The sequence below is a fragment of the Arachis ipaensis genome, chromosome B8, assembly GCF_059453495.1.
Source record: "Arachis ipaensis isolate K30076 ecotype BB chromosome B8, ASM5945349v1, whole genome shotgun sequence".
Classification (NCBI taxonomy): Eukaryota; Viridiplantae; Streptophyta; class Magnoliopsida; order Fabales; family Fabaceae; genus Arachis; species Arachis ipaensis.
The window spans coordinates 5486794-5500375 of record NC_142443.1 but is presented as its reverse complement, the minus strand read 5'-3'; the positions used below and the strand labels follow the sequence as shown (position 1 = coordinate 5500375).

Genomic DNA, 13582 nt, shown 5'->3' with positions numbered 1-13582 from the left:
TAGACTAGGAAACTACTCCTGTTATTGTTTTTGAATTGACTTATTGGTCTCAACCTTTTGTTTTTCCTTCAATTAATCAATAATTTCTTTAAACACTTTGGTTGAGCTTAATTAAAGATATACAGTTTTTGGATCAATTGGATTTTAATTTGGTTGTGATTATTATTATTACTATTATTATTATTATTATTATTATTATTATTGAGCTTCTAAAGAGATTATTATCACATTAATCATGTGAGAAAAGGTTAGAAATATATGACCTACCACAATGAGTGCTGACTAATGAGGAACCTACCATACCTTTTTTTTTTCCTCCTTTTCCTTTTCTTGCTTTATTTTACTAAAGATGGCTAATATTTATTTCACCTATAGTAGAATACATATAAGAAAAGGATACACACACCGCCACGACTGACTTTAGAAAATGAATGGAAAAACATGGAAAAGGAAACTAACAAATAAAGAAGTGGGTGAAGATATGAATAATAATAGAGATCATGCGTTTCATGTACAAAGGTTCCTAAAGTTAATAACAGATTGGAAAAGATGTTTACTCATATGAGTTCTGTATCTTTATGTGTATGCATAATAATGTTACATGTACGAGTATTTTTGACAATCAAATTCAACTAAATTAAAAAGTGATAAAACGGCACTTAAATTAAAATTAAACACCTAAATAATATAAATAAAAAAATATGCCTAAAAATACTTAGTTAGACTTAATATAAAAATTAAATTAGTTATATAACTCATATTTTATCTATCATTTAGTGAAATATGAACATGATTTAAGAATCTTACATCATTTTCTACATCATATTCAATAGTAAATAAATTATAAGTTGGTCAACTGTGTCACAAGATATTTACATGTAATAAATAACTTTTAACGTGTGTTACACACTTACATTACTGTTACATTATACTTTACATAGATAAATCCTACAATCTTTGATAACAAATTAGTCATTAACACCACAAAAGATCTACAAAATATATTTAAAATACACCACATTAAAATAAGTATAAATTATAAAATGTAAATATAACTATAAAATTGTCATTAAAAATAAAAAAATCATATTTATGAATCATATAAATAAACAGAAACTAAAACAATTTAACTAAAATAATAAGACAATTTATCCTTCGTTAGATAAAAAGTCATAAACTGTAAATACACCCAAACTTTTCTGAAATACACCTAATTATTACTGATCTACACTCGAATATCTGATATAAAATGGACAAAATTATTTTAATTCTACTGAGAACTAGTATATTAGATTCAATTTAAACAAGGAAGAATAAACAGCAAATATCACAGGCAAGGTTCACGCATTATTCAACTACACAATAAAAACTACTAATTGGAATCAAATTCAGATTCAATTACTAACTAAAACTAAATCACACCTCAAGAACTTCATTGGATTCAATTTCAAAATTCAATTTGCTCTGATTCAGCTGGCAATCTGAAATTAAATCATCCATTATCTTCAAAAACGATTTTCACAACTTGATGTCAAAAAACAATGGATAAATGCATAATGATAAATCTGAAGTACGTAAATGAAGAAGGAGAAAGTAGAGAGAAATGCACGTAAAAGACGAAGAAGAAGGCAGAGAAAAACACACTAAAGAAATTGAAGAGAGAAGGCAAGAAATTTGAAAAAAAGAAACGAAATCCTTTCAAAAAAGGAAGTTATATATTCGCACGTTGATTGAGTTAAAATCTGTTAGAGACGCGTGAAACATACGTACATAACAGACGCATTTCAACTTTCAACGTAACATCAATTAAAAGACTTGTAAGACTTGTAGAGCAAAATTATGTCAAGATTAATTGTATTTATATTTAGAACCAGCCAATCTTATAATCGTGTGACATAGTTAACATCACATAGAAGACACAACATGTCAATTTATGCTGTACCTTTCCAAAACCCCAACCATAATTTTACCACTATTAATTTTTCTCATTAAAATAATTTATGATTAAACTTCTAATGCTTGACCTAAGGAGGAACAAGAACTTTCGCTCTCAATAATCAAAATTGGACAAAGACCATTTGTTTTCTTAGATAGACAAGGATTCAAGGAACATAAATAACAGGCCTATGATGAGTATGAGCTATAGTAACTGTCGGTGGATAAAACCATATATAGCAGAAAAAAGAAAAAAAAAAAAAAGCTAAGATTCTAAAGAAACCTTTTCTTTAACAACTCTATCTACTATCTAGTCCGAATTTGTCACGTGATATGTCACGTGCATAGCCTGAAATTAAAGTTATTTTATGTAATTATTGGATATTTTCTCACAAACACTAATTTTTAAAAAAAAATTAAGAATGAGATTCGAACCTACGACTATTATGTGAATATAAAAAGTATATGTCATTTAAATTATAACTCGTTAGTGGTTCACAAGTCACAAACACTAATATGTCAAATTAAGTCTATTATTATTAATTGTAAGTCTATTATGGTGGTTAAGATAATTATGTAGATGTTATTAATTAAAATTAAAGTTATATTTTTTCTATAGTTTGATTATATTTTTTAAAATATTATAATGACTATACCATAGTCATATTATAATGACTCTATATATATATACTTTCAACAACTACTCAAATTTGTTAATCTCTAAAGTGTGATCTCAGCAAAAATAAATAAGTGGACTTACCCACCACCCAAAATAATTATTATAGATATAGAATATACCCTGGATTCATTCTTTATATAAATCATAACGTATGCAGAGACCGCTCCAAAGTCCAAATATTTTTCTGGCTGCCATCAATGGCTAACTAAACCAACCAACGACCTCTTCAATATAAATCTATATATTATTTTGTATGCATTATGCCCTCTCTCAAAAGATTGACGATTCATTCTATCAAAGGATCCTCTTATAAGCTAAGCTAAATAGATATGAATCCTATCTCTAATCTCTTCAACTAAAAATAAAAATGAGAGCGGATCATACCACCCCTTAAATGAAAGAAGTTCAAGTCATGATTAATAATAATTGATCAAATAAGGGAACAAGGCAACCCAATATTGGTTACTTTGCTTTTACTGTACACCCGTGGGGAAAATAAATTTTCTATGCACTGTCACTAAAAAAAAAAATCACTTTTAATAATAATTTATTTTGTTTTTTACAATAATAAAAATAGTCACTAATATATTTATAGACAATAAACATTATTCATCTTATACTTTATTGCTAAAAAACTTTAATGATACTTATACAATTATTAATAAAAACTTTTTTAATAATCGCAAAAAGTATACAATTATCATAATAATATATAGTAACAATAATAAATATATAATTATCACGAAACATATAAATTAAATAACATATATAATGATTATTATATTATTGTGGTTCAAAATTTAGCGTTAATCTACCTTATTCTTTTACGATACCATCACAGTTACCTCCTCTATTCTAAAGTTGGCTTCTTCAATTAAAAATTGCATCGCTTCCTGTAATCCTATTAGTATATATTGCTTCTATCATTGTTTGTGTATCGGTATAAATTAATAAAGTTAATTACCATAAAAAATATTGTAATAAATATATGATATACATGCTGATTCAACATGTTATAATAATTTATTAATAAAAATGTGAAATTTGTGATTTTATATATATAAATAAAAAAATACCCCACCAAGAGCAGCTTTAGTTTGTGGGTTCTAAATCTAATTGGTGTATCAATCATCTTGGATGCCATTTATGAGAGTGTCGGTGGAAATGGTTCTCAATCTTCTAGACTTCTAGTACTAATAAAAATTGACAGCGCAGACACTAGTGATTATAATCACCAATGCAATTTGTAATAACCCGAATTTGATTAATTATTATTAAGTATATATTGTTAAACAAATGCTACTTGGTCTTATTAAGAGACGTTGGGTCCTTTAGGAACATCATATGCACATCAAGTCTTGTCACTTTCATCCTTTGCCAATATAATTCGTGGTTGTAGGGTGTGATTTTGGGACGTAAATTAATTAAATTATTATAGAATAAATTAAAATAAAATTTAATTATTGTGACAGTTTTTATAATTTTATTAAATTTTTAATTAAATTTTTATATTTTTTTTAATTAGATTTTTATACTATATTAAATTTTATAATTAAATTTCAATTGTGATAAAAATATTAAAATTAACTAAATATTTTATTAAACTATACAGAATATTCAGTTAAGTATTAAATATATTCATTTTATTTAATAAAATATTTTATTAATTTCAATATTTTTAACGTGGCAAAAATTTAATTATAAAATTCAATATAACATAGAAACTCAATCAAAAAAATATATATAAAAAATTAATTAAAAATTTAATAAAATAATAAAAAAAGAAATTGAATATCTTCCGACATTATTTCCTTAATTATTGTTTTTATTTGTGAATCCAGAAGAGCAACGCTAAAATTACCCCCCCTCATTTTAATTGGGTGTCTCTGCCATGGCTCCACTTGCCAGCTATACTCGATTCAAAATAAAATAAAATAAAATAAATCCACAAATCATCACCAATTCAATGTGTCGGCCAAGAAGAAAAAATGTGACAACTGACTTAATAGGGTAATAATATTAAATCATTAATTAGAATCCGCTTGCATTACGAAATTAATTAATTAAAAGTGTTAGTTATTGTTTTGTAATTCTTAGATATCTACCAACTAAAGGAATTTAAATTATGCTATTATTGTGTAGTCATTCCTCACTACTATAATTAAACTAGCTAGGGGGTTTATAACTTATTATAGTAATATAGTCACTATCTTCAGACCCATTTACTTTTTTGAGTTTTTTCTTTACGTCTTTACTTTGTCCCTTTTTTCTATTCAAAAGCAAAAGAGAAACCTCTTGTGTAGATATGTATATAAATTTGTGTATAATATCATTCTCTGATTTGTGTTTTTTCCTAATCAAATTTGTCTAAGAAGGTTGATAAAGTAAAATATAAAAAGTTTAATTACTTTTAAATTAAAAGAATAAAATTTATATGTTACAAAATTAATAATAACTAATTCTCACCTTATTAATTTTCTTGCTTTTTAAAAGATCATTTTCAATTTGTTTTTTAATATCGTTCCACTTTTCTATGCATTTTGCTGATAATTCCATTTGCCCTTCCTATGGATTGACTTCGAGTAATTAAGAGTCTGTATAAAATATAGTTTTATATTATAGGAATACTTAGGTCATACGTAACAGTGATATTTGTATAATATAGCTAGGTAGGGTACACACTCGTCATTTATGTTTGGGACACTTTACCTTCCACTAATATAATCCATATTCCATAGATCTAAGACAAGGAGACAAAAAAGTGATCATAAAACTGTCAAAGAATTTCTTAGTATATAGTCTCTCATGCCCTTTCAATCAATGTGATGATAGTGACCAATTTTAACGATTTCATGGGATTTCGAAGCAATGAACGGAAGAGTATGATACTGGTATAAGTACTGATAATAATAATAATGTAGTTTCTATATAAGATATAATCTTCTTATGCATATTCATTTGCATCCATGATTGTGTAAATTTTTTTTTTTTTTTTTTGTTGAGATTTTGACAGATCAAAAAGTATGTTGACTAATGGTAATAGACTTTATAAAGATACTGACTAATGAAGGGCATTTGGTCTAGTGGTATGATTCTCGCTTAGGGTGCGAGAGGTCCCGAGTTCAATTCTCGGAATGCCCCGTTTCTTTTTCTTTATTCATCTTCAAGTTTTTGGAGGCTGCTGGGCTGGGCCGAGCCCAAAACACCTGCTTCTTGCCTTGAAGATCCTAAGGCCCTAAAGTTCCCAGAAAAAAGTGCATATCAGGTAGATTGTAGACAATAAAGCTAGTTAGAGAAAAATGATTCAATTACGTAAAGATGCTAGGAGGATTCTAACCTAAGCTTATTAGTGTTACTTGCATATAATTTGTACAAAGATTAATGGCCTAAGATATCTTACCACAATGAATATCAGCTAAGATAGTCCTATTTCCCACTCTAAAATTGTTAGACATAAGAACTCCAGCTGCTCCTCTTCCAGCACAAACAGAAATTTCTACTACAAAAAAAGTTCAGAGTCTATGCATTATTTACAAGGCATCCAGTAACATCATAGGCTAACACAATCTGTCAGAACTAGAAAGCACTTCCTGTCTCTTCAATTCTATGGGGGAACTTGGTACCATGTCTTTAACATGTGTAGCATGAGAATCCATTCTGTGACTTTGGAGTCTTAGATTGTTCTTTACATATACAAGGTCTTCCAACCCAGCATCTGTTTCTTGGCATGGATTACCACCATTATGTTGCCAACTCTCTTCACACATTGCAACACTTGAAACCTGACTCAGCACTTTTATGGCAAGTGTTTGTAAGTGTGGCATCTCAAAACCAAAGTTCTCCCACCAAGCAACCGGATCCATTTTATCTCTACAGTCCACTGCATCTTCCTCTCCTAATGATCCTTCGAGTCGCCAATAAGAGCTGAGCTGCTCCCGCAGAACTCTTCGACTAGCGCTTTCACACTCATATCTCTCCAATGTTGTTTTCCAACCCCTCATTATGGTTTTGTCCTTGGCCTGACCTCGGCCGAAGTATTTCGGATTCAATATATAACCTGCAGAATGAAGGGGTGAAAACAGCACATCCCACCGGTTATCTATCAACCCTTCTAGCTGATTGAGTGCACCAGCATCTATTATTCCTCTACTCTTTACAGCCTCGATAGCCTGAACACGCCACTCGTGGACATCTCCCATGATGCACCGGTTGATATCAAGTGTGGAAAACAATCTGACAAAAGGTTCACATATTTGCAACATCATATGACCCCTGCTCCAGAAATCTTCCTCCAATATGGTTGATTCAATGCTTCCAATATCTTGTTGAATACTAAGTTTCCATTGCTTCCACTCTTCAGTCACAATCACTTCTTGAAATTCTTTCTTTAGTTCAAGAATCTTTTGGACAATGTAACAGGAGGGTGCGATTCTGGCGGTCAGTGAGTCGGAAGACCCTTTCAAGTTTTCACCGAAGACAGAAGGAGAGAAATTCTGAAATGAAATTATGCACTTGTCAATTTCTTTAGCACACAAAACAACAGGTCTTAGCCAATCCAATTCAGCTATATCTTCCATCAAAATGCGGATAGAATGTGCAGAGCAAGGAGACCAAAATATATGAGGAAATTCGGCCAAGGTATAGGATTCAGAATACGTTTTGGCAGGGCCAAGATATGAGATTATCTGAACCACATTTGTAGGTCCAACATCCATAATTGTGTTTCTAAGAATACTAACAGCAGAGTTTCCTGCTCCATCAACACTGTCTACATCTACAGATTTCAAGAATGAGAGTCCCCTTGGACTAGATACAAATATGTTAACCTGAAAACTATCCGACATACTGTGTAAACGTCCAATGCAGAGTAATGTGCATCCTGTATGCGGCCAAGATTCCCTAACTAGACCAACATATTTCTCAATTCTTTCTTTTTCTTTACTCAAAAAGGAACCAGACAACTCATGTATTGACATGGGTTCATAGCCTGGGCCGAAAGCTGCAACTGCTTTTATCATCTCATGAAAATAAGGCGAGTTAATAATGTTCATGTTTAATCCATCAGCAAAGAAGAATCTTGCTAGCATTTCATCTACATCTTCTTTGGTGACACATGTGAGACTAGGTCGAGGAGTACGAATACGCTTGCTATGCTTACCAGTTATAGAAGCTCTCTTCTTTTTCCGGGAAACCCTCTCTTCTTCTAACATTTGAAATGATTCTTTCAAAGAATTATCTATAGCCGGACAGCTTTTGACTCCAACACCAGAAAAACCAAGCAGATGAGCTCTAACACGAGAATAGGATCCATTGTATCTTATATTGCAGTGATTGCATTTCCATCTTTTTGTACCACTTCCCTTATCAAACCCACCAAAAACACTGACATGCTTCCATCCCCATTTATCTGATTCTGATTGCATCCTTCCAACCCAGTATATGCTGCATAACATCCAACAAAATGGAATTCCCAAGAAGCAAAAACAGCATATTAAATCCATAATTCATCATGAAAACAATAGAAGACAAACTCGATGCTTCGGATAAACTAATGGAAACCAACATAAGCATATTTACGCTAGAAGCTACAACCATTTTCACATTAATACACTATCACAACTAGCAACCTTCAGAAATTGCTAAATCTGTTAGCTCATGTAATTTGAATCATATAACATGATTGTCATTGACATGAGAGACAACATAGCATCACTCTAAATTTGCAACATTCAAGTGACCAAATTCCAAATTTACAATAAAAAACATTTTTATGCTTCCACCAAATAGCTTCCAATACAAGGTGACAAGGTTGCTTATTCACGTTAATTACTCACCCAACATGATTTAACGGGAAGCGGAATAAAACTGATCAATATTGAAAAGATATATTATCTTGACATCATTCATTTACCATTATTCTGATTATCCGCTTCACATCACACTGAACTAAAAGTGAACTTGCTTTTCAAGTTTAAACCTTTACTTTAAAAACCGACTGAAAATAGTAAGCTTTCAACGGGGTTATTGAGGTACGACACGATCATCATTCACAAACATCAGAAGCCCCATTCAAGATGAAGATAAATTCTGGAATCGAAAAAGGACATGCTTGGAGGGAAGGTTAATTTACCTGAGCTTGAAGAGAATTGAATTGAGACGAAACGGCGCGTTTCTTTTGGGGAGGGGTTTCTGAGAAAACCTGAAACGACGGATTTGGAGGAAGAACGCGTTTCGATTTTTTTTTTTTTTTGGAGGGGAGTTTTGTTTTGTTTATATGTGGATTGACGGCTTGTTTAGTTGTGGGGTCAGGATAATTACGGTATTAGAATAACTACTTATTCTTAATGAAGATTACAAAGGGCCCGTTTTGCATAGATTCATAAGGTTTTTTTTTTTTTTTTTTTAATTTATGAAAAGATATAGTATTAATGTTTGGAATAATTTTTTAAAAATTTATTTTAGTATTTATAAAAAAATTAAAAATAATAAATTTTTTTAAATAAAAAAATTTTTATTATTTTTTTATTAAAATAAATATTTTTAAAATTAAAAAATTAAATATAAAATAATTTATTTATAAATTATTTTTAATATAAGTATTTATTATTTAAATTATTTTTTTTTAAAAGTAACTTAATTAAACTATTTATTCAAATTGATCAAAATCAAACATGTTAAATTCTCGCAACTTGTCTCAATGATACCTTTGCGGCTTTCTGCTACTTTTTAAATTGATTATTTTTTTAAATTGTAATTGATGATATAAGAAATTAAGTAGGTATGATTTATTTTAAAAATTAGTTTAAAAAATAAAGATTGTCTAAAAATTTATTGTGATATAAGAAATTTATTGTTTAAAAAATTAGTTTAAAAGTTAGCTCAAAAGATAAGAGTTATCTCACATTTATAAGAATTATCAAATTTTTAATTTTAGACAATATAATATTTAATAGATAAAAAACTTATTTTTATAAATTTTGATATTTTATATTATAAAAAATACAATTATATTTTATTTGTCTTACTATCATTCTAATATTGTAAACTAATAACTTTATATTGACGATTATTATTGATTTAATGGCCAAACATATGCTAGAAAAAATATTTCGACTTCAAAACATGCAATTTCTTGTAAAATATTTAATAACTTTTAACACGTTTTTTTTTAAGATGACCAACTTTTAATAAAAGGTAGAAAACATATAGGCTTTTTAGTTTTTATTTTGATAATGGAAATTCTCAATGTATTGTATCCCTAAACTTTGAGTTTGTCTAGTTTAGTTCTTAAATACGGTACTCTTTTACTTTATGTTCGCATACCCTAAAGTTTTCTAATAACATATAACACTAGATGAAAATTTTAAAATAAGTATAAATGGAAAATTTCATGGTCAGTTTATTCAAGCTATTCTTGTTATATTTGACCATGCAAAGTGAAATTTAAAAAGGGGAAAAAATAGGAAGAACAAAGTTGGTCAAAATGATATTTGACATTGCAAACTCAAAAACTAATAATGAGAATTATTATTGCTAGTTAGTCGGCTTGTATTCCTGTAGTATTAGCAGCGGTTTCTCAGCTAAGCGTCATGTCATCGAGAAGTAATAACGAGAATTAGATAGTTTTCCACCTACCTTTCCATCACCAATTATTGGTTTGAGTGTTAGAAATAGTATGACTCAGTTGTTCTTTAATTTAAAGAAAAATCATATCAATCAACTTTGGTTGGTCGAATGATCAATTCATTTATTTGCATAAATAAGTATTGAAGTTTGAATCTTGCTTATATTATGCATATAATAATTTATTAATCAATTCTTAAATAATAAATTTAAATTCACGGCGAATTAATTTTTAACTTATCAAGTTGGGAGATACCATAAATAACAAGAAAAAAAAGTCATATTACCTATATACAAAATTAATCACTAAATCAATTATATGTATAGTGATAGGTGTCATGGTGAGAGTGTTAGTTAAGACAGGTAGTTCTGTTATGAGTCAGTACAAGTCACACCTTTTCACACCCTTAAGATCTCCGGAAGCTTTTATAACTCTCTATAAGTAGACGCATGCTATTGTACTGAATTGATTTTTATTCATTTTTGCTGAGCAATCAATAAAGTTTATTTTTCTCTGCTCTCTTCTTCAATCTTCAGTCTCCTTTCTTCTTCGATCCTCACCCTCTAAGATCTGGTACCTTCATGGTATCAGAGCTTATGGTGCCACAACTTCTGCGAAATCATAAATTCAGAAGAGTTCAAGCTAATTCAAGCTAAGTCACGATGGCTCAAGGATTTGTAACAACACTGATCTCAATGAAGCTGGATGAGGAAAAAGATTATCATTTTTTTAAGTCTAAATAATTGATATTAAATTTTAGAAAAAATCTCTTCATACAAGTTTGTTGGAAAGGATAAGAGAGAGTATTGAAAAAAAAGTTTATATGTATTTAAGTTGTATAGAATAATACAATATAGAAATGTATTTATAGGTGGTAAGATAATCGAAATAATAAATACATAATATCTTATAATAATTATTCATATATGCTAAATAATTCTAATAAATGCTAATTAATCTTAATATATTCTAACATCTTCCCTCAAACTCAAGTGACAACATGAATTTGAAACTTATTAAAACAAAGAAATAAAGAAAAAAAACTGGATAAACTGATAGAACGGGTGCAGATGGAACTGCCGAAAGGCACAAACAAAACTGCCGAAAGGCGCTGGACGGAACTGCCAGAAGAAAGCGCAGACAGAACTGCTGAAAGAAAATGCAGACGAAACTGCCACAAGAAAACGTAGATGAAACTGTCACAAGAAAATATAGACGAAACACAGATGAAACTGCCGTAAAGAAACGCAGACGGAATTGACACGAAAAAATGTAAGACCTAGAATTTTTGAAAAATATTATTATGAGTTAATTTCAATATATTTATTTATCAAAGACTTTATTTTTGGAATCCCTGACTCCTTGGTAAGTGTTTCGTTTTCGAGCCATTGAAATCAATATTCTGTTATAGCCTGTTAGAGTTTATGAGATTTTGGTACGGTAGGGTCGAGTTCTGAGAAATTGCATGTCAATTTAAGGTTGTCGTTGAACCACTAGAGTTTCTAGCCACTGTCGGACTGCCGCTGGGTCAGCTCGAGATTGTGGCTACTCTGTTTTACTGTTACCGTAAGTGTACTTTATTTCGAACTCCGCCGTTAGTTTTCCGTTATATGTAATTAAGGCTTCCGTGATATTTATGTTTTAGGATTGAGTTATCGAGATTGTATTTTTAGATTAAAGTTGTTTCTGCTATTGCGGAAGTGAGCAGACCTGTGATTGAAGCTGCAGTTGATTTCGGGTTGAGAGAAAGGGTTCTTGTGACACATTTAACTTATGGGTTTGACTTTTCAAGGTAGGGGTAATTTTCTAAAACAGCTTATTTTATACTTTGAAATTGTTATAAATGGATATGAATGTGATAAGTACAATTTTTGGTGATTATGTAAGTCTTATGTATTGTCTGACTGTTTTTGATGAATATGACTATTGTTTGATGGATTATTGTTTGGTTTTGTTAAATTAATTCTTTAAAGTTTTGGAAACGAGTTTGGTTCATTGAAAATGATTTGAGTTTGAAGTTGTTTCTTGAAATATGAATTTTTGGAGTTAAACTAATTTGGTTTTGAGCCATGGAAGGGGCTACAGAATGGTTTGGTTGGGACCCGAAAAGGGTGGCAAAGTCCAAATTTTAGGGAAGATGCTGCCGAATTTTCATGAAAATTAAGATTCTGTTTTGAAATGTGATTTAGAAAAAGAATGAATTTGAGAGGTTCCATTGCTTGGTTTTTTATTTATTAAGAAATAGAGTTTCAAGTTTAATCTGTTTACGGGAAGTTTATGTTTTAAGATTGATTTAAATATGAAAGAACATATGTTTTGAAGTTTGATTAAAGAAGTAATTTTGGAAAAAATTTTAGTGGATTTTAAAAGAAATTGAACTTTGATTAATTAAGTTCGTTTTGCTTTTAAAGTACTCTTTAAATTTTGATTTAGCAATAGTAAACAATTTTGGGCCTTTGGGAAGGTTATCGATTTAAGAATAAAATAGAATTGATTTGGAACTTAGTGTTTTAAACATGATTTAGTTTTTGTTTTAAGTCTCTATCTCAATTGACTTCAAATTAAGTAACTATGATTTCAGGAATTTCTAAAGAATTAAGAAATGGGGTAGGCTATTCTTCCCTAGAGTCTTGAGTCTTTGCCAAAGTTGTTAATTAATAACTCTGATTTAAAATAGTTAAACGGATGACTTTAAAAGTAAAAGATTTGAGTCTTTTCAAAAAGAATTCCCATTTGATATGATTTTTTTTAAGAAAATGTAGATTATGAACTTGGAATAATTTGAGACATGAGGATTTTAGAGTTAAGACTTAGATGGATTGACTTTGGTTTCAAAGTAAATAGATTTGAGAAAAAGTGATTTATGGCTTGAATGATGATTGATTTGATGTGAATTGTAATGAAGTGCAGAAATGATGATGAATAAATGAATATGTGGCCTTTGCACTTCTTTTATCTGAGATACGAGTTTCCGTGGATAAAGTACCGTGACTTGCCACCACGTGTTCCAGGTTGAGATTCGATACTCTGTTGACCCTACGACGTAAGGGTGACCGGCACGTATAAATTTCCAGGAATGGTACCCCCATTGAGCAATTTGATATATATATATATATATATATATATATATATATATATGAGAAAAAGCTATGCATAGATTCATGGAGATGCGCGTCGGGGGACAGTCTAAGGATTTAGCAAACTAGACTCTCGGGTTGGCTTGATAAATGATAACCGACAGATGAGACTCATTAGCCATAGGGCAGGCATTGATCATATGCATCTACGTGACATTGTTTGGGTGTGCATATGGTAATTGATTTGCCTACGTGAATAATTATGTC

The 13582-nt window shown here is 29.9% G+C and overlaps 1 protein-coding gene and 1 non-coding gene across 2 annotated transcripts; one reads left to right on the top strand and one right to left on the bottom strand.

The window, feature by feature from the left end:
- The first annotated feature begins 5683 nt into the window (after nt 1-5683).
- On the top strand, nt 5684-5755 carry TRNAP-AGG (transfer RNA proline (anticodon AGG)). The gene has a single exon. It is a non-coding gene; the product is annotated as a tRNA-Pro (tRNA).
- A 129-nt stretch (nt 5756-5884) lies between these two features.
- LOC107614507 (uncharacterized) lies at nt 5885-8909 on the bottom strand. Its single transcript, XM_016316698.3, has 2 exons — nt 8745-8909; nt 5885-8056 (listed from the first exon to the last, which is right to left on the bottom strand). Exon 2 carries the CDS (start codon nt 8035-8037, stop codon nt 6172-6174), a length of 1866 nt encoding a protein of 621 aa, XP_016172184.1. The 5' UTR covers nt 8038-8056; nt 8745-8909; the 3' UTR covers nt 5885-6171.
- Between the last annotated feature and the right edge of the window lie 4673 nt (nt 8910-13582).